The 22,706-nt window shown below is 39.1% G+C and overlaps 1 protein-coding gene across 1 annotated transcript in view; it reads left to right on the forward strand.

Moving 5' to 3' along the window:
• LOC104963621 (vacuolar protein sorting-associated protein 13D-like) overlaps window positions 1-21,543 on the forward strand; it is a 25,902-nt gene extending 4,359 nt beyond the window's left edge. Inside the window, exons 9-10 of the mRNA XM_010792232.1 lie at window positions 110-134; window positions 21,004-21,543. Coding sequence (XP_010790534.1) covers window positions 110-134; window positions 21,004-21,543 — 565 coding nt within the window. The remainder of the gene's footprint in view (window positions 1-109; window positions 135-21,003) is intronic.
• Window positions 21,544-22,706: the final 1,163 nt, after the last annotated feature.

Consider the following 22,706-nt stretch of genomic DNA (forward strand, 5'->3'; position numbering starts at 1 on the left):
GCGGCAAACTACAGATACAAGACCTGCGCGGACGCATTTTTCCTCCCAAAGACGGGGTAGTGAAGAGGGAAGAATGAAGATATTCTTCATTTTGTGCCTCTGCCTCTAGAGAAAAAGAGGGGGAAGACTGTCGGGTAATCGACTAGAGTTTCGTGCGAGGGGAGAGGACGTCCCCCCGCACCAGTCGAACGTCGAGTGTCTTAGTCGGGGACGTTTTTTCGTGACCTTTTCTCCGTTTATCTGAGCTTTACTCCGTGCCGATTTACCGTCCTGGACAATCCATAACTAACTTTTTTTTGCTATAAATATATGAATTTGCACTGGATAGTACCGTTTTACGTGAAAACATTGCAGAAAATATGTACTTATACTCAGGGGCCACAAGGTCCCTTGACGGTGGTTCACAGTCTTTTGTGTTGGGAGGAGGAAAAAAGGAGGTATGTGTTTAGAGGAATTTTTCCCCGAACGTTGCCTAGACTATGTCTGACTAGGTCTAAACTTGTGAAAACACTGCAGTGTCTTCACCGCGATGCCGATAACGCGGTTGAGGGTGGTTAGTCCTCCTCCTGTCGGCGCCCTGTTAAACGGCAAGCTTTCGGCGACCTCTTGCGACATCCATTTCGTATACCGGGGGTCCGGAACCCATTCTACCACGGGACCCAAAGGGGGAGGTGTCTTAGGGTTCGGGGGTTACGGTTTTCTTTGTTCACCCAATTTAAAACCCCCTCGCTTTAGGTCCTTTTACCGATTTTAACGGGTACCTAGGACAAAAAACATTAAAAGCTTTTTTATTTTTTCCATTATTTATACGGGGAAATATTTATCCATACCCAAGGGAAAGTTGTGATATAAACAACCTTGGGGGGGCGGAAGATTTAGCTTTTTTAGTCAGGGCCTTCAAGCGCATTTTTTTTGATAAAAAAAAAAAGGCCCCAAAGCCCACCAAAAAAAAAAAACAAAAACTAAAGAAAAATTTGGGTTTTTGTTTTTTTTTCAGGAACCGAAACTTCCTTATACTTTGAAAAATAAAAAAGGTTTTTTGAGGTGGTGGCCTATTTTTTTATGTAAAAGGGAAAAAATTTTCGAAGATTTTCCCTTCTACCTTTGTTCCCGGTTAAGACGGGAAGGGAAGGGGCGGTTGCCAGTTAACTTTGGCATTAGGGCAGGATATCTAGATACTTTCCAAGGTTTGACATAATGAATTGTGCTACTTTTAATGCAAGCAACGATGTTTTCAAATCTGTAATCAAAATGTTCCTCAAAAACGCTATCGAAGCAGTTCCTGCCGTTGCTACGTTAGTTCAAACAGTAACACGGATTATTTTTCTTAGCGGATACATGTCAATTGAAATCAATACATACAACTATTTTCTAAATCCATAAAACATTTCAATTAATATTGGGAGTCATATCGTTACTTTGTTGGGAATGTGGCCATGTAATAAGCGAGATAATGTGCAGCGACTTGGTCATTATGGGGAAAATAACACCTTCATGCTGATCTTACATATGATTATATAGAGTCATTATTCATTTGTTTTAAAGCAGGAGGCGCAAACGCTTGCCTCGGGGAGGGAGAAAAAGAGCCACAGCGGAGAATAAACAGAAGGGCAACCATGGCAACCATGCGCGGGAAGTCTTCTTCGCTGCTTTTGTGGCAGACTACAGCGCCACTTACAGGCCTGGCATATGTACTACAGCGTCTCCAGTGCTTTCGAGCGGCAATGGCCGGCCGTGGCCCAACCTCTCATTCCCGTGATAGGTGGAGAATTGACCACTAAGCGGAGCACCCCTTTTGTGACGTAGAAAATAATTCAAATCTGGATCAGTCTGTATCAGAGCCGTTACAGCCACTTTTTTTTAGAGATTTGGGTATAGAGGAAAAGAGAGAGGGTTGTATTTTCTGACACTTGGTGAGTTCCCTGACACACCGGGGACACATATTAATGTATAAAAGATGTACAAGAGTGCATTTTGCATGATAGGTCCCCTTTAAGTTGACGCTGTCAGTACGCTTCTCCAGGTTTCTGATTGGTCAAATGTTGCTAACCCCGCCCCTTTCATGTGAACGCGCCCTTAGCCGAAAACAGAAAACCTGGCTTGAGTTACTGAGCTGATAACCAGCATCGTATGACCGTTTAGCGAGATAGCGTTTGTTAGGGTTAGTTAAGCCGGATATAGACCAAAGATTTCCAGGGTATGTTGAACTGGCTTCGTAGTACAGGCCTCTGGTCTACTCGCCATTCTTTTGGACCAGTAAAATCTCTGAGGCTGTATTTGAGTCATTCTTGACTGTGATTCTTTCAAAACGTCAACATCGTCAGGCTCTATCTTCCGTCCCCCACCATGTGCCAAGCCCATCACACTTTACTTCCTGAATCAACAGAGCTGCATGTCAAAGCAGACTACATTTCAGTAAACAAAAGCTAATCAGTTGTATCTCAACACAAACTATCCATGTTACGTCGCCAGATGAGCAAACTCCACGATGGCACCAACGGGGGTTCAAGATGCTTTATGGAAAAGGCTCCTTTTCAAAATCACTTAACACAGAGAAGGGAGATTAACTGAGGAGGGTATCACCTCGTAATCAGTCTTATTTTGAAATCGTTTATAGAATTTAATTCAAGAGGTTTATTTTAGAGGCTTTTATCTTTACTGACAGAGTTTGTCAGACAGATCATAATGCCATCAACTAGAATAGTCCTCCTAGTTCAGATCAATATTTCATAAATGTGTGTATTTTGTTTAACAGGATGTGTCATTTGGCCTCTCATTAAAGTGTCACTGTTTTACTTTTGTCACACAAAAAAGTATGATTACACTTAATTGAGAACTGCAATAAAACATACAGTATCATTTGTGACTCAGTGTACGGTGTGTCCTGTATTATGAAGCTAATTAGGTCATTAGCTTCATTGAAGACATTGTTTGGAGATGAAGTTACTCTCACCCATCTGGCTAATGGCTTGGTAGGGTCTCAACTCCTATTAAAATATCTGCCACAGAGGACAAAGAAATATATTGAATCCTATTATTGTCTTAATCTAATTATTCAACATCAGTGGAGTCTCATTCTCTCATAGCCCCTGACAATTCAGCCATAATTGAATAAGGAATCCAAAAGGGGTTTAAAGCATACATCAGTTAAATGCTGATACATTTATTTGAATGGTCTAATTTAAGACAATGTGATGTATATCAGGCTATAACCAACAAACTATTAACTTTTGTATTCATGTCATAATATTATGTAAATCAGGTTCCATTTAAAAAACAAAACACCAATTCCAGCAGTCAGTCATTTATCAATAGCACCTCTTGCTCAATGGTAACATCAGGTTGTAATGATCCAAGAGGATAAGTAATTAGGAATATAACAGTTATAGCAAATAGCCAATCAGATGCTCACAAATTTCCACCCATCTGCCATTTCATAGACTGCTGGTTGGCATAATCTTTGGCTTATGACATCTGCCTGGTCTGAAAAGGGTTGCAGTGACACTCTGCTGTAGTGTCCTTGTAACTAAACTGTCAGCCACTAGTTCCAAATATAAGACGGCACAGACAGATGCACTCTCTGGCACATGTTTAAGACACTGGCAAAATATAGATAAAACAAATAATAATCCACTTTGTGAGAGCAGAGCCTTAGCGATGTCATGTTGCCGTAGTTGGATAACTAAATTCAGAACATAAAGTGGTGTTCTGCACATTGATTTCATCTCAAAACTGTCTGCTTCATCACTGGACTGCCAGCAGACTGCCCAGCAGCAATAAAGACAGAAGAACATCACAAGATCATTTAATTACATCAACTGTGTTGGAAAAACAGCATAAAAGTGCACAGCTTTGTAGACCCATTTCCAGTAAGTGCAATATAGCCTGGTCTTTGTTAAATGAAACAAATATATATTGTTGATGCAAAATATACAAAAACAACAACATCTTTATCTTGAGTGATCATGTAACCATTGCATCTATCTCCATTTCTCCAACTTAACTATGGACTATGAACAATTCAGTTTAAGTACAAATAAGTTATTAAAATGTTAATTGGAATGATACTGTGTTTTGAGTGAGAAAATGACCATCAATGTGATAATGTTTTAAGTGTTTCATGCTTTAATGAAGAAAATAAAATGGTGAAGCTATATTTGTATACAAAAGTCATATTCCTTTCAGTTCTTCTGTCGATAAAGATCTGCACCTCTACCTCAGCTGTAGAGAAGCGGCCTTCTTCAAATTAAACATGTTTTTCTGAGCTTTTCGAGAGCCCTCGAAGCCTGATTTTTTGGTGATTTTCAGGTCAAACTGCACACTTAATAAAAGACAGAGCTTACAGCAGCAGAGCAAACACAAATCTAAAGTTTGCTCAATCTCCCTGATTATAATGGGGTTGTTTATACAAGCTTCCAACAATCAGGTAAGATAGATGTCATATTTTGTCTGCCACCAACCTTATGTCAGTGTTGTACTCTCAACAACAATCATTTCTGCAATTAAATGACTAAAGCCAGTGAAAACAGACTGATGAACTTAATAATGAATACCTTTCAAGAGTTGTTTGTGAGAGGAATATACAGTGGTGCAAAAAAGTATTTAGTCAGCCACCAATTGTGCAAGTTCTCCTACTTAAAAAGATGAGAGAAGCCTGTAATTTTCATCCTAGGTATACCTCAACTATGAGAGACAAAATGAGAAAAAGAATCCAGAAAATCACATTGACTGATTTTTTAATAATTTATTTGCAAATTATGGTGGTCACCTACAAACAAACAAGATTTCTGGCTCTCACAGACCTGTAACTTCTTCTTTAAGAGCCTCCTCTGTCCTCAACTCATGATCAGTATAAAAGACACCTGTCCACAACCTCAAACAGTCACACTCCAAACTCCACTATGGCCAAGACCAAAGAGCTGTCAAAGGACACCAGAAACTAAATTGTAGACCTGCACCAGGCTGGGAAGACTGAATCTGCAATAGGTAAGCAGTTTGGTGTGAAGAAATCAACTGTGGGAGCAATTATTAGAAAATGGAAGACATACAAGACCACTGATAATCTCCCTCGATCTGGGGCTCCACGCAAGATCTCACCCCGTGGGGTCGAAATGATCACAAGAACGGTGAGCAAAAATCCAAAAACCACACGGGGGGACCTAGTCAATGACCTGAAGAGAGCCGGGACCAAAGTAACAAAGGCTACCATCAGTAACACACTACGCCGCCAGGGACTCAAATCCTGCAGTGCCAGACGTGTCCCCCTGCTTAAGCCAGTACATGTCCAGGCCTGTCTGAAGTTTGCTAGAGAGCATTTAGATGATCCAGAAGAGGATTGGGAGAATGTCATATGGTCAGATGAAACCAAAATAGAACTTTTTGGTAAAAACTCAACTAGACGTGTTTGGAGGAGAAAGAATGCTGAGTTGCATCCAAAGAACACCATACCTACTGTGAAACATGGGGGTGGAAACATCATGCTTTGGGGCTGTTTTTATGCAAAGGGACCAGGACGACTGATCCGTGTAAAGGAAAGAATGAATGGGGCCATGTATCGTGAGATTTTGAGTGACAACCTCCTTCCACCAGCAAGGGCATTGAAGATGAAACGTGGCTGGGTCTTTCAGCATGACAATGATCCCAAACACACCGCCCGGGCAACGAAGGAGTGGCTTCGTAAGAAGCATTTCAAGGTCCTGGAGTGGCCTAGCCAGTCTCCAGATCTCAACCCCATAGAAAATCTTTGGAGGGAGTTGAAAGTCTTTGTTGCCCAGCGACAGCCCCAAAACATCACTGCTCTAGAGGAGATCTGCATGGAGGAATGGGCCAAAATACCAGCAACAGTGTGTGAAAACCTTGTGAAGACTTACAGAAGACGTTTGACCTCTGTCATTGCCAACAAAGGGTATATAACAAAGTATTGAGATTAACTTTTGTGATTGACCAAATACTTATTTTCCACCATAATTTGCAAATAAATTCTTTAAAAACCAGACAATGTGATTTTTCTCATTTTGTCTCTCATAGTTTAGGTATACCTAGGATGAAAATTACAGGCCTCTCTCATCTTTTTAAGTGGGAGAACTTGCACAATTGGTGGCTGACTAAATACTTTTTTGCCCCACTGTACTAGAAATATATGCTAGTGTTGATAGTATGTAACTATTGACTGTCTTTACAAACAGTGCAGCAATCTAAACTTGATGGAAGACAAGCTAAAACGTGCAGCAACCGACAAACCCATACCTGGTAGGGTAAGTGTTATTTTATAATACATTAGTATGTAATACACACCTTTCAAGATTGAAAGCTGAGGGCTTATGAAGTTTTGGAAATAAATATAATTTGTTTTGTGGAGTGCTGGGAAATAGCCTTGAAATAGGACGTCGGAGCCTGTATGCCAACTGTATGCCATCTCAATTATTGAGGCTAATATATTTTCAAGGAAGACAAACATGGCCACAAGCGGTGCTTTAGTCAAGCAACAGGAGGCCTCGCCAAGGGCAATGTGACTGCTGATAAACCCACGAGTCAACAGCAGATTTAATCACTGTGTCCCACTTGGCACATAATGGGAGAGTTCAGACAGATTTATCTTAGCAAGTCTTTGAACCTACGTTCACTCTATTTTTTATCTCATCAAGTGGATGTGGAACTGAAAAGAGTATGACAAGTTTCATTTCCAGTGGGTGGTCATGACAAGCAAGACCTAGATCCCACCGCAGCAAACAAACTTAATTGGAAAGAAAAAAAGCCCTACGGTGAACCTTCTGTAATTCCATGCCCTGCAGACACAAAAAGTGTATTAATCAACTTCAAGTAGAATTTGGCATTGTTGTCACCTGTCACCCAGACCATCATTCAGGTATTCTGATTTCTTAACCGATCATGCATGTACTCACAACACCACTGAAACAACCACGTTACAAAAAAAGGAATCATTGCCAAACATCTAAATCAAAATCAATACAAAACAACAAAAGGTCTGTCATATTGAAAATAATACATCATTCATATTCTATTGCTATTTGCTTTTTTAACAGGATTTTTTAATATTTAATAACGATTTTTATAATGAGGCTTATTATTTTAGTTTGTATATTATGTAGTTGGTTGAAGAGGTGGAAGTCAAATATAGCTTTCAGGTTTGATTATTCTAATTGCTTATTTTCTTACAGCGATATAAAAGTAAAAGCCTAACCATTCTCAACCTTCAGTATAACCAGTTCACTGCAAGGTCAATTCACAGTTCGTAATGGAATGGTTAAATACCTGATGAGTGATTGTAATTAAATGATAGTTCACTCAGAGTTCATTGCCTTTGAAAACATATAAGGAGTACTATCTGCAAACCTTGAAAATATGTCCAAAGCAATGCTTTACCAAGCCCAGCAAACCTTATTCATCCACAATGCCATGATTAACTCTGAAGTGCGCTTGCCGTATGTTGCTATCTATGGAGACTAGCCCAGCGTGCTACCCAGATTGGATGACCTGCTCCATCAATTACAGTTCCTTGTTTCCTGGCCAACCGAATTCCAGGGAATCCACTGTGAGGTTGGCTCAAGTGCAGGTGATTAGCTCGAAATAAATGTTAGCAGCTAAATGCAAGAGTGTGTTTTTTATGTTGCATATACAAACAATGGGAATAATAGGTGTAACTCTTGACGTCTGTAAAATTGCAAACATTTGCCGTTCTGCTTCATAAACAAAGCACTTTATAGACTGTGTTGTTAGTAGTATAATTGTTTTTGTTTAAGGCATGTTGCTTGAGTGAGAAACCTGTGTTATGGCAGAAAATCGTGACGGCAGCATGTAAATAATGATATTGACGAAAAATGAAGGTGGAACTCAGTGTGAATAATTAAGTAGTGATCCACATAAGGGAAACACAAATCAATAAAACAGCTATGATCAAAAAGTGTTTCCTTCTCTCACATACACACACAGAGACAGGACTTAATCAAAACAGGCTACATAAGCAGGAATATTCCCTGATATGCTCTCTCTACCTGCATACCAGCGTCCTCGTTGCTCTTCCTCATCGGCCTGCCAGCAGCCACGCCTGACTCCAGGCTTCTCTGTTTGTTTTACTGTGCGGTCTGAGGTGTACTCTGAGTGGGCTGGGCTGCCTGTGGGAAACACAAGCTGATAATGTCTAATCCTCTGTGTGAAGGACATATTTGTCTACCCACCCAGTGTCTAACATGTTTAATAAGCCCGGAGCCGCCTGCTGAAATTTGACTGCAGCACCCCCGTTCACTAGCTATTGGAAATCATGCAGCCTGTTATTGCAATTTCATCAAATAATAAAGATCAATGATACACACAAGGACTTCAATAGTTATTGGTGTTGAGATAAACAGTTTATGAGTTAACATTAAGACTGATCTATAATGAATTTGACTCCATTTTGGATTGAGAAAAATTCCCACACGTTGAAGGTCAAATGCAATTCTTTATGTCATCGAGCCAGAGAGTGCAAGTTGATCTCTATATCCCGGTGATCCAGATAAGACTTCATAAGTTCATCACAGCCTGAGCCGTATAGAGGAACAGGAAGCAAGATATCTCTCTCTGCTCCTTAATATCACAACATCATCTTAAGGATGGCAGGAAAAACTACAGCGGCAGAGTGTTCTTGTGCCGAAGGGAGAGGTATTTGGGATCTGGCTTAACTCGTGCAAGCTGAGAGTGCTTGTGGAGCTCTCATATATGTTTTTGAGATTTAAACCTTAAAAAAGGATTTGTGCCAAAGCTTTTTTTTTTTTTGTGTGTTTGTGTGCAAGGAAACGGACATCCACTTTGCCAGAGCCTCATTCAAATCTTTGCATATGCAGGATGCTTGGTGAGACACATCTGGCCAAAATCTCCTCTAAAACTATTTCATGGAGGGGGGAATTGCCAACTGCAGTACTTGCATTATGCTGTCAAACCAATCAGACCGATGCATGTACTGCATCAAGTACCAGCTGTTAACAGAGATCATTCTTGATTTTCATAGTCACGGCTTTGTTTACTTGCTGAGGGCACTGCCTGCTGGTTTGCGCTTGTACCTTATTCAGATATTTCAGAGACATTTTAATCAAGGACTTTTCAATAAATGTGCGACCACTCGGTCTTATTTAATGGATTAATGCTTTTTAAATAGTTAAATGATGTAATAAAAAATAATCCAACTGCACTTTAGCTTCTTTAGTATATAGTACTTAGAACTGTTCTTTGTTATTTTTGAACTATGCTGCTATGAGATTGCCATACCTCTCAATTGAAAAGCAATGAAAGAATCTTGAAGAATTGCCTGGAAAAACTGAAAGGTTTTTTTTCCAATGAACCGGCATCATGCTGAGACTTCAGCTCAACAGGTTGATCAAACGGGTCTTGATCTCCTTTGAACACACAACAGGTTATTCATCAAGTTTTGTTATTGTTCTGATTGTTAACTATTATACTGTAGAGGCATTTCACGGGTCACCAAGAAAGCTTTTACCTCGCAGAGTCTGGAGCTTTGGAACGTAACTCCATGCAGTAAATCAGGAGGAGAAATGTATGTAGCTTTCTTTCATCCTTTCTTGTCAGTTTCTGCTGTGTGTAATTATTAGCCTTGCTTTGTAAATGCAGAGTGAACAAGCCTTTACATGCTGAAAGCATAAGTACTGTACCTTAATTTCTCCAATAAGAAGTGAGTCAGCATAAAAAAAGCCTAGAGTTGTAATAATGAAACAGTTTGACCAGCATTTAACAAACTGGACAAAATGAATGTGACACGTGTATATGACAGTTTTCACATCTGAATTCAGTTTTTATATTGCACCTTTTACATTAACTGTTGAAATAAAGGAAGAGTGATGGTGGTTCTTTCTTTTGTTTTAATTCACAGCACTGCCCGAATTCCTGTTTGTATTTTCATAGCGTTGCTCTCTGAATTGTTCAGTATGCATCACAGGCCTCTGGCCATAGAGCCGTGGCGGAGAATAGCCTTCACTATGCTCCAGACACTGGTGAAATTATATTAAGCTAACATGCCAGGTTGTTATCAAACTAACTGCCACTTGATAGAAAATAGCAATTCCTTAGACTGTAGAATGCTAAAAGAAATGCTTTAATTTAAAGTCCTTGTGTGCCGAGGGGTTTAGTGGTGTAATGTGTGAATAAACATGCTATTATCTTTCCTTTTCCATGTTTTTCAACTACTTCCACTGAATATAACAGGATATGGACTGAAAAACATCACCCAGGGGGAGTTGAGAGGGCGGCCCACTGATGCAGGCTTTGCCAGCAGTCAGCTTCTGTCGTCTTGGGCCCAAACAAATGAATAAGGAAACAACATCTGTTTAGCTTAAACAGTTTTTAGGGGATAACCAGCTCACAGTTTGATATGACGTGACACCTGAGTAATGCTGATGGAACACATTCTAAATTAGGTGCGGAACAGTGGGCTCAGCCCTAGGGTGAGCCTTCTAGCCAACAGTATTTGCTACAGGGAGGTGGAGGAGGAAAATATTGACAAGCAAGCACCATGGAGCGTGTCGACGAAACTAAGCACCTCAAATTTAATGACAATTATCGCCGCTGCCTTGGCTTCATCAAACAGTAGAGGAGAAAAATGTCCTCAGATTGTTTGTGATTGTCACTTGAAACTTGAAGTACTTCACATTCAGCAGCTCAGATTGCCAGCCCCCCACACACGCCACTACAAGAGTTGAATGCAACCCGACTTATTCAATTTGCTTGAAAGGAGACCAACTGAAGTGAAGGACACGAGGGTTGCAGCACACAAGCCTTCATACAAGGGCTTAAAACATTGGGAGTTAAAATGTCTAAACTGTGTCACCTGCTGGTGGGACTAACAGTGCAAAAAGATCTGCAGAAAACAAACCCACCCTGGTCATTTATCAAGCAAAAGTGCCAAATGTGTGTTGGTAACAAGTCATTTACGGGCAAGAATATCTTAAAAACTTAATGTGAATACTATACTGTAAAGATCTCAATGATGGAATGGGCTGAGCAGCTATCACTGGTTTCAAGTGCTAATATCATGTAATACCTTCTCTGTGACTTTATTAACATAATAGTATCAGTGTTTATGGTGTCAAGCAATAAATGAACTTTGGCTCCTGTGCTGCGCAGATATATTTAATAAAAACATTTGCCTATAAATACCTGTAGCAATAATGATTATAGGTTGTTCCGCAATGCTTTATACAGTATACCTTATAAACCAAAAGCTCAGTGTCGTAGATCTGGTTGGGTTTCACCTTAAAACAAATTGGGGTGATGTTTCTTAAAAGGCCAGTATTGCACTTTTGTTGTTTTCTGATTCCTCTACCTGCAATTCAGCAGAGTCTTTGTGAGAAGTAGTGCCCCCATGCTCTTTCCAGGCCATGGGCTGTACAGTAATCAATGTTGATGAATGAGTAGGAAGGCTCTCTTTATTCCAGCCCTCGCTGAATAGAAAGTTTCCATTATCTTCCACAATGTATTCACTCTATCAAAGTGACAGGGTTGAGGCAAGCCACACTCCATTGGCCTCTCTGTGCCCATACCTACCTTCATCCGTCTACTCAAAGGAACAGGGAAAGCCGGAAGAGAGTGCTAAAATAACACCGCACAAACCTACAAGATCTGTAAGACTTTAACTGTTGTGTCTCATCCATCAATGCTGTAAGGATACAATTACGTGCATGCCTTGTGCAAAAATATACACGGTAACAGGAAATAATTCAAGAGACGATGGAGGTCGGCACTTTATTTTTCTCTGAACCATTTGACAAAAAGCCACAGTGGAACATTCTTAAAGAAATATCATGTGGGGAAAAAAATACATTTCCCCATTTTTTCAAACCAATAATTCACTTGGCTACATCTGATTTAATTCAGAGCACGCATCGCACCTGTTATGACTCGGCTAGCCATCAACCTCTGACACTATAATACAAAGAATTCAAGCGGTTTTCAGTGTCTCTTTATCATGTACAGCAATACAACAAAAGTTACATTGGTAAAGTGTTTGTAATGCTTGAGTACCGCTTTAAAATCTAGAAGACAGACAATTCCAGTTGATGATAACCTACTAGATTATTTGTAATACTGCTAAAAATATGCTACATAAATACAAATTATTAGATGGGGGGTAGTTGAATTTTATAATAGAGTTAGGGTTAGGGTTAGAAAACTGAACACTGTTAAAAAAATGCTTGACACAGATGTGGATTGGTGAATGGATTGTTGCACAATTTTAGATGATATGAATCTTGATTCCAACATGTCTTACATTTTTCCGAACCCCTTTTTACTTCTATTGATTCTTCAAGATCTTTTTCATGTCCGATTCTACTCTCTTTAAAAAGGTAACAACAACCCAACTGTTCATACAACCAGCTGATCTCATAAACAATGGGCTTTGTGTATCTCAGAACATGTGACATTATTATATGGCTGTGTTCATATGCTAATCCTTTACATTCACTTGAATAAAGAGCTCTGTGATTCAGAGTGGCAACGCTGGCCTTAAAGAGCAGCCAGTATCCATGGTGGGCCCAGCTTCCTGCTGCTGCTCTGCTGTGGTTGCCTTTTTAGGAGCTGAACTCATTATTTTTTCATGTTGTGGATTTGGATCCTCTGAGAATAGGGTCATGCCCCCCCTCTGTTAAACGGTCTGCAACTTTTATTGTTGCGATAACACAACACCAAAATTCAGGTAGGGCAAAGGCTATTGAAATGAAGTATAATGTTTTCTTCATACAGTACCTGGTGCAGAAAGAGGAACAGAGCATCTCCTCCATGGTCATGTGGAGATGTGACATGGCTTTCTCTTACACATCGATCACTCTTTTGTTATTGCATTTCTTCACAGTGCTTGTTCTTAGTGTTGAACATTCTGACCCTGTTTTGAGAGAAATTCACTCCTAGTGATATAATTAAGCATGACAGTAGCTGTAATGATTTATATCACTGGATGAGTATTTATAAAAACAATCATGAACGCTGAACAAAATCAAGATTCAGACACGATTTTAAGTCAGGCAATGAATCTAATTATATTTGATGTCTGTCCTCTTCTATTTAACTTTATCTCAGGCGCTAAATATTAAAGCCACTAAATGCCATCTTCCACTGTGCCAGTTGCAACAGATTGCAGCGTAACTAAACTCGCTTTTATAAGTTGGGAAGGTTATACACCTCAAATATTGAATTTCAGGGTGTAAAAACATCATTTAAAATTTGGTGTAATTAGGAGCAAAATATGAAACATTTGAATATAGTCAGCTGTCCGTGAAAAGTAATTTCTGAAAGCTGCAATTATTTTTTCCTGGAGTCTTCCTGAATTGCTGAAAGGTAAGCCGTTTAGTGTTACCACACAACCAGATGGTCTCGCTTCCATACTGAGAAGCATTGAAAGTAAACAAAATGAATAGGCTCGGTCTGAATGCATCAACCAATCTATCAAAGGCATCCTTACCTTGATGATGATATCCTGTCTGTATTGCATAAAGCCTTAAGAAAGCAACAATGTGCTATACAGTCAGAATCATACACACAAAACACAGCAAACTGAAAGAGAACATTGAGAGGACTTTCCATGCAGCTAGAAATTGCCATCCTTCAGGAGATGGATTTCGAATAAAAGTCTAATAAAAGCCGAAATAAGATGAAGAGGTGCCTTGACATTTCACATTTTAGTTATTCTTCACCAGGCTTTCCTCACATAATGGGGAAGGTTTAACATTTGTCCTTTAGCCACCATAAAGACTGCTTATTAGCATTTTAATTCCTAAATGAACATATTTAAATGCATATTATACCCTCGTGATATCTGTGTAATGGTCAAGTCTGACCCGTGTGTACAACACAAGCAGAGTGCTGTTTAACTGTGGCTGCCTCCAAGGATCCCCTTCACAGAGCAGGGATTTGCTCCTATCCTTCTTATTGTAAACCCTGAAATCAAAAGCTGTAGCATGTAAGCACCTTATCAGGAAATCCTAACTAACACCTGAACACAAATATGAATGATTTGTAACAGTGCATGCATGTAGATAAGGGATGTTAGCGGGAACAACTCATATCCCTGATGTTTAAATAGAAGTTTGAATTCAGATTAGTTAACTGGTTTTAAACTAAAAAACACTCAGAAAACACTTGAGCAATTTAATCTATAAAAAGGACGTAGGCTTTAACAGCCATGTGAATAAGCTGTTCACATTAATTGATTAAAGGTCCTACAAACTAACAGTAAGATGACACGTTCGATTGATTACTCAACTAACTGGCCCAGACCAGTTTGTATGGCCTTAAATCAAGTAATGATCGTCAATAAAAGCAAAACATATGCATTGAAAGCTCCGCAAACCAGTATTGTGTGCTCAGATCTTACTCAGAGAGAGACAGATATGATGGGTACAGTATAAAAGGAGTGTATATCTGACTGAGACCTGTTCCCCCTGAACTGCACTTAGCCATTGCAAACGCTTTCATCACTGATCCTCGAGAGGCCAATTTCCATCTGCTTCGAATATTTATGTTACCTAAAACGAACCTGATTGCTTACGCGCCTTCTCATCAGTGTCCTCGGCTTACTGGGATGTAAACAGTTCTCATTGCGGCCATGGTTTATGCCAGGTGGAAGGCTGGCTGATCAAAATGACAAACTGTTATTGTGTTGCGACAGCTCAATGGCATTAGGCATATAAGGCTGCAGGGATCATCACCGCATGCTAATGTTCCTGATGGGAAGGAGCAGATCGCTTGCAAGGTGGCTCAAAAGCCTTGATTGATGTGGAATTAAAACGTTGTTACAGAAAACATAGATGCATCAACAAGCTAATAATTTAAAGGATATCTTTCTGTGTGGGGAACCACATGACAGGTGGGCCACAATGTTTTTTTATAATGAATTTAGTTTTCAGTTGTTCATTGGTGCAGTTATACTTGATTATGGAGTGATTTTATGTTCAGGCAGTGTAATCCCTGGATTTATGTTGTATCCAACTAAATCTTATATATTCAGTGCACTGTCCTCTGCCCTATAGTTAACAAGTATAAGCTTTTGTTCTCCCTTAAAATGGCTTCATCTTTGTAACCCAGACAGATATGCTATAATGCTGAGCTTTAAGGTTACAAGGTATCTTTCTGTATTTCTACATGTTTCTTCATTACAGGCTCTTCCTGCATGATTTGTCACATGCAATTCCATCCTATGTACAAGACAAATGTCATCATCCATCAGCTACATCACCAAATGAATAGAGTATGTTTCACAAACTGTCAATTACTGTGAGAAACATTTGACACATTTGAGTTGTTGATGAGCAAACAAAGCACCTCTGCCTCTTAGAGCTTTATAAAGCCTCCAAAGCTTCAAAAGCCTATGTTAACAGACAGCAATGCACCAATATTTTTTTTATTACACACAGCATTTTCAGTCTTGGCTCACATTTTTACCTGCAACCTGTTCTGTCTTTGTGCTGAGATCAGTGGTCGACTGCAAAAACTAATCTGCCGTGAGCACCTTCAAGACTTTCCAAGATACTTTTTACTATATTTGTTTAATTCCAAAATACCCAACTACAGTCAGTTTGTCAATGTAGACAATGGTAATCTTCCAACCTGATTACTTTTACAGCAGGGCAGGCCAAAACCAGACCAACCACTTTATCAAAAGTTACAGTTCTGACTTTGTTTGCCAAATTTCAAGATAATTCACGCAATCTTTGAAAACACAATTACTGAGAAAATCCGACACTTACAAATCTCATACCTAATCACCTCTCACCAGCAACCCGTGAGAAAGCAAAAACAAACACAAAGTATAATGAAGCGGGCTGAGCACAAAACCCAAAATAATTAGCCAATTAAAGGTGTGAAGCAACACAGAGGAGGTGGCGTGTGCAAAGTCTCAAGGTCAAACACATTTAAATGCAAATTCAAATAACCGATTGGCGAGGAGGACATGTGGTTTAACGACCACATACAAATGGAACCATCTGCCTCGGTGAAGCCGAAATAGCTGAATAGTTTACAGGAATGCACTTACATTGTGCATTAAATTAGCAAACTGCCTATGAGCTTAAAGTGCAATCAACAATCAACAAGAAGATAAATAAAATGGGACAACAGAAGCTAGTTGAATAGTGAAAAATGCAATTTAGAGTCTGCATATAAGAAATGACGAGAAGAGGAAAAGAAAAACTAAATGTGTGGAATGCTTTGCTGCATTCCACATGTTTGGTGATTGTTAACTTGCAAGTCATCTTTCAGACCAGGCACCTCGCAGTATAGCTGGCAGGTTATGACAAAGTGGAGAAAAAACACATTTGAAATGCCGAGGGTGTAGAAACAACCGAATCGATACAACTAAAACCTGGCTACACAGTTTTTTTGTATCGAACTTGTAAACTGGTTTTCAAATAAGTAGGAGATGTATTTCACTGTCAGACAGAGGTGGCTTTGGGCAAACTTACCAAAGTTTCATTGAATTATTACCTAGAGTTATTGTGATCACATTCAAATCAGTCACTGGTTCTGTGAAAAAACTGCCGAACCAAATAATATAATTCTTGTAGCTTCAATCTTGATCTGATAAACAACTTTTACCTTCGCTCAAAGTGAACCTGATCCTTGATGATGTGTTTTCGCTTGAGTGTATCACCCATTATGTTCTGCCTCCTCCGTGAAGAACTACTAAATGAATGTCAGTGGACGCCTCACACACTCAGACGTTTGCACACACACACACACACACACACACACACACACACACACACACACACACACACACACACACACACACACACACACACACACACACACACACACACACACACTGTCTGCACTGAAGTGTGAATTCCTCAAATTTAATTAGAAGCTAATTTTGAGTCATTATACAACTCCAAACAATATGGAAATGAGCTCATAGGTTCCTGACAGTTCAGTTGACTTTGACCACAGAGAAGCATGACAAATTAAAAGAGAACAAATAATCTTGTTTATCCGCATCTAGTTTACTATCCAATTATCTGACAGCTGAATGGGGCATTATGGGAGGGGGCTTCCACTTGTGAAACTAGGACTGTATCTAGGGGTGCACAGATCCCACTTTGTCCGGCCAGATATTGATATTATTAACTGGGCTTTGGCTATCAGCACAGACCTGATCTGAGGAAATAACCGATACTGGTGGGAAATTAGTAAATTGTACAATGTGTGAAAGAGAGTAGCTCATTCCTTAAGTACGGCAACATAATAACAACAGTTTGAATTTAACATTGCTTTACTAACTAAACAAAATGTTCGTAATTTAAATAGGGAATTGTACACCAACAACTTGGTGAAAAAGAAAAAGTTATAATGTGCAGGAAGAACAACTCAAGTGTTAACCTTTTTAATGAAGCAACAACTCGGTGACTTGGTAACCAAGTGTTAAGATTAGAATTTCAAATGAATAGATTGGCCTCATCAACACAGCTATTTATTCTTTCCAGAAGATGTGTATAGATATATATAGTCATAGACTTATTAATCATATGCATTAAGGATTGACTTTCAGCTCAGCTAACAATATTCGTCGTTGTGCATTTATACAATCACACATAACCCTTATTATTACTGCAAGTGTAATATTTTCTGACAGTCTCACAGTGAAATATTCAAATGAGTGTGTGGTGTGTGGCAACTCCCTGCTTGGGAGTGGCTGCTTCATGTAACATTTTAGAAACTCCCAATACACACCACTGTTAAATATTGAAGCAATGTAAAAAGTTTGCAAAGAATTCCACACTAGCTGAAATTCTGCAGCCTAGAGAGTCTCACCCAAAATGTAGAATAAGCACAAAGAGAGAACTTCATTCTTGAATGTACAAACGTCTAACACGTAGCCAGTCTCAGCCTTAGGTGCTGTTTAGAGGCGAGTATACAGGGAATACTGTGAGATGTGGTTTACTATCTGAGTTAGTTAGTCCTGTAGATGCCTATGTGATTTTAAGATATTTATATAATGTGCATCAAATGTTATTTTGACATTCTCTTTCATCACTTTACATTTAATTGTTTGGCTCCTCCTGTTTTGTTTTTTTACAATGATTTACTTGAGTTATTTTTCTTATTTTATCACAATAAAAGGTGCATGAGTGCATCTTTATTCATGTATCCATTCACTCACTTTAAAGTCAACTAACATGATGACTTTGACAACTTTAGCTTTAAACATTCTATTAAATAAACCCGCAGCACAACACTGATCTCATTTTTATTCCACTGCCATAGCAATGTCTGATATACAAGGTTTCTTTTTTAATCAATGCTATCAGTCATCATCATCACAGAAGACATTATGATTATGATTACATTATGATATGTATAATGCACAGGAAGCAATAAAAATAACAACATTTACATTAAATCAAAATGCTAATGAGACCTAATTATACAGCCATGCTTTTAGCATACATATTCCTAGAAAGCTTACCTGAGTTTACAGCACAGACTAACACTATTTCATACACACTGAGGTAAGACGAGCAAAGAAAGACGCCAAATACAATTTCTTTAAATTCATTTTAAATTGTAATGATTTAAAGTTACTTCTCACATATCTCTGTAGATATTATCAACCTGGCACTACCACAAAAGTATAACAAATAGACCTTCAAATCTGTGTATTGATGAAACTACTTCATCTGTATAATAATGTATGCTTTAAGTTATTCAAACAAACTAAAACATTTCAACAGAGCAGACAATTAATGATATAAATTACAGAGTTCACTCCCGCTCTGACATCTGAACCATTTCATACTGACTATACAGTACAGTATGTGTGTGGGAGTAGATTTTATGTTGCCAGCAGTTTGGAGCCTGTAACAGGGTTTGTGAGTGCATTTGTGCTCACTGAATAACTCCCTTTTAATATTTGATGATAATGTCTGAGCCCTAATGAAATGCTATTTATTGTCAGTGTGAAGTGTAATTGATATGGACTGGCACTGTTGGGTGGGACCGGGCTTTCAGACATAAAGTACACATTTGAAATTGTGCATAGCAAGACTTTTATTTTCAACGGAAATAAGGACTGCTCTATTGGGCATCGGGATGAGTCATTACTCACACTACGCTCATCCTTTTGCTAAAACTTAACTTTAACGTAAACTATGGGGGATTATACAGGGATTTTTAGGCGCTGATGGAGGCCAAGGTTACAGTATGGAAAACTTTGTGCACTCCTAAAATCCTAGATTTTTGTATAACGACTGTTTGGTCCAGAGATGAGGAGGAAACCTTAGCTTAGAAAATGAGTAGCCTACTGTGAGTGGTAACGTGATGATTTAGTCCAGAACTGTTAGATGTGATTCTGTCATTTTTCATTCTGCAGGAAGCATTATTCACTCTCCCACTTTGAAACCGGAGTACAGTTCTTCCATAGTTTTGAATATTACCTGACGTAATATTTTATTCCTATACTCCTCTTCAGCTGTAAATCATATGAATAGCAAAGCCTAGGTATACTACAAATACATTAGGATTGTTTTAACCCATTGTTGTCGACTGCAATGATGCTATTTTATAATATTGGTAACTGATAATGGTGAAATAAATGGTAATCGAGTGTTTCATCCTCAGGTCATTTACATTGTACCCCAAGTCGTGTATTTTGGCTTTTCCTAGACTCAGTATCTCTCGCATTAAAACAACGAGAGGTGTACAAAATGAATCCCAAATGATTGACAATATATTACAAATATTATTCAAGTGATCAAATGAACAATCATCACTTCATAATATGAACCCCCTGGAATGGACCAAGTCTTGCAGATAGATATTTATAGATACATATTATGATGCTTATTTTTGACACAGTTGTCGTGTACTGGATGTCCAATTACTACTTATATCCTTTATTTAACCAGGTAAAAGACTCATTGAGATTAAAATCTCTTTTCCAAGAGTGACCTGGCCAAGAAGGGCAGCATGAACAAATTTACAACAGATACAACAGCTCTTATGAGCCCAATGAGCGCTGGTTAAGAGCTAATCAGACCCTGTATGTCTGGAGTTCAGTTTTGCATCATTATAGAATAAATACTAAAGACCTGCCTATTTTGTTCAAAAACTGTCGTTTGCTTCGAGTACGGAAGGCACTTTGTGTGCTGAAGGTTGCTTGAGCAAACTCCGGAGCTCACAGCCGGTGCTGCATAATGGAGACAAAATCACATCTGCAGAAAACAAAAGCAGCTTTTTGCCTGACGTTAAATCCATCTAGTTTTTAACCTTGTGAGGATAAGTATGTTTAGAGGAGTGCCAAACTTGTTTAGAAAGTTCAAAGAGTAGCTTATAGTTCCTCAAGTTCTCTGAATTGTTCGTAAATCCTTTTGTATCCCACATTTCCCTGTTAGGTCGGCCGTGTAAGACCTACAAATCCCCATTTCCATCAGTTGCAAAGTTTTCTAATTGCTGAAAATGTCACATTCTAATGGTTTATCATCTTTAATAATAAAAAGCCTGTACGTCCAAACTGTCTAATAATGATTTTCTTCCTGAGTTGAAGTGATTCTTACAAAGCAATGTGCAGGAGAATGCAAACACAATATGTTGCTGTAATGATTGAGCATGAGAGATCAGATTTAATTGACAATCCCTTTGCTTGCCACCTCCAACACTTCCTATTATCTGAGGAAGTGTGATTCTTTGCCGAGTTTTGGTCTCCCGTGGGGATTATTTGCAATTTGTTGTAGGTTATCATGTTTAACACATTTAACAAGCTGGCAGTGGCATGCAGAGGTAAGCAAACATTCATGGATTATGGGCTGCAGCTATACTCCACATCCAGGCCTCAGGAGATTTATGAATCTGCAAGAGTTAAAATAATTAGGAGAAAATGCCCTTAAATTACAAAAATCATCTATTTTCTCTGTTATGGCCAACAATATGCAGTCATGCAGATACAGTGAAGGTGAAAATAAGTTTGTATCTGTTGTAATTTTTCCCACGGAAAACTACTTCCCACATCAGGTTCGGTCATCCACCATCACGACCATCACCTTCTCCGGCCAGGACATTACCCTCTCCTCAACAGTCACCAACTTGGGTGTGAAAATGGACGCCCATCTGACCTTTGAGGCCCACATTAAACAGCTGTGCAAAAACTCCTTCTATCACCTCAGGAACATCGCCAAACTCCGCCCCTCACTCACTCTGTCTGACGCGGAAAAGCTAGTCCACGCCTTTGTCTCCTCAAGGCTGGACTACTGCAATGCACTCCTCATCGGGATCCCTAAGAAAAGCATCCAGAGGCTCCAGTACATCCAGAACAGCGCTGCTAGGATCCTGATGAGGGTGCGCAAATATGATCATATCACCCCCATCCTGAAATCACTACACTGGCTCCCCGTGGAATTGAGGATCGAATTCAAGGTCTCCGTCCTGGAGCCACCACCAGTGGTATCTATGGTACAGCCCCTTCCATACCTCAAGGAACTCCTCCACCCCCGCTTACCTCCGTGCGGCACAGCCCGCTCCAGCAACTCAACTCCTCAAACCCCCGAGGACTAAAGCCCGTACCTGATGGGAGGACCGGGGCCTTCTGCTCGGCCTGCCCCCAGTCTGTGAACGCTCTCCCCGACCACGATGAGAGCATCCCACAGACCGGGAGGTTTTTAAAAAGGCCTTAAAACCCACCTCTTCAATAGAGCCTTTCCCTAGACCTTTTATTTACTTATTATCACCCTTTTATCTTATTTTATTCTTTTTACTTATTTATTTTTATTTATTGCTTTTTATTCTTTTTACGATGTTAGCACTTCGGGATTTGAATGCAAATATGAAGTGCTTTATAAATTAAAGCCATTATTATTATTATTATTACTGTTACACTGATTGTAGAAAGACACATTGTTGTTTTTCCCATGCCTTGAGCTTTGTTTACCTCTACTGTATTGGGGTGGCAGCCAGAATGTAAAAGATTCCTGCTATTTAGCAATAAATGGAAATGTACGTCTTTAAAGAATGAACTGGCCCTTTAAAGCTTTATGGAACGACTAGGCTCTAAGTACCACCATCAAAAGAGACTCTGACTTGGCAGCTGTAGTCTGATTTTGATGACATAAGATAATAAACCAAGTGGATTGGGAAAAAACATAACATTATTTTGACCATGCTAGCTAACTGCAAGGATAAACATAATTCGCAATAACAGTCTCATTGTCACCAAATCTCAATGAGGTATTCCTATTTCTCGGGATGAATCATACATTGGTGATCCTCTGACCTTTCATCTAATGAAGGGTTGTCAAACTCAATTTCATCACGGGCCACATCGGCATTATTGTTGGACTCAAAGGGCCGGTTGTAACTTTAAGACTATATAAAAATACAGATATGAATTTTTAATATATACAAAATAATGTGACGTGATTGCCTCTGCATTGGATTTTTATCGGATAGGGTAATAACTTCCTAATTAACTACGTCTGAAAGCAGAAGCCCAGGGCTCAAGTCTCTTCAGTGAGAATGTCACAAAATGATTTTAAAAGAAAAATTACATTTAAAAAAAAAGTAAAATGTTGAAGAAAAATAAGTAACATTTTCAAGGAAAAGCTAAATTCTGATAAAAAAAGGCATATTTGAGATGAATTGTGGGACATGTAGTTTAAGGGCAACGTGCTTCTGTAAATCGGCGTGTAACCGTATAATAAACATATTATATTCTTTGCAAG

Source organism: Notothenia coriiceps, unplaced genomic scaffold (genome assembly GCF_000735185.1).
Source record: "Notothenia coriiceps isolate Sejong01 unplaced genomic scaffold, NC01 NC01_scaffold00036395, whole genome shotgun sequence".
Classification (NCBI taxonomy): domain Eukaryota; kingdom Metazoa; phylum Chordata; class Actinopteri; order Perciformes; family Nototheniidae; genus Notothenia; species Notothenia coriiceps.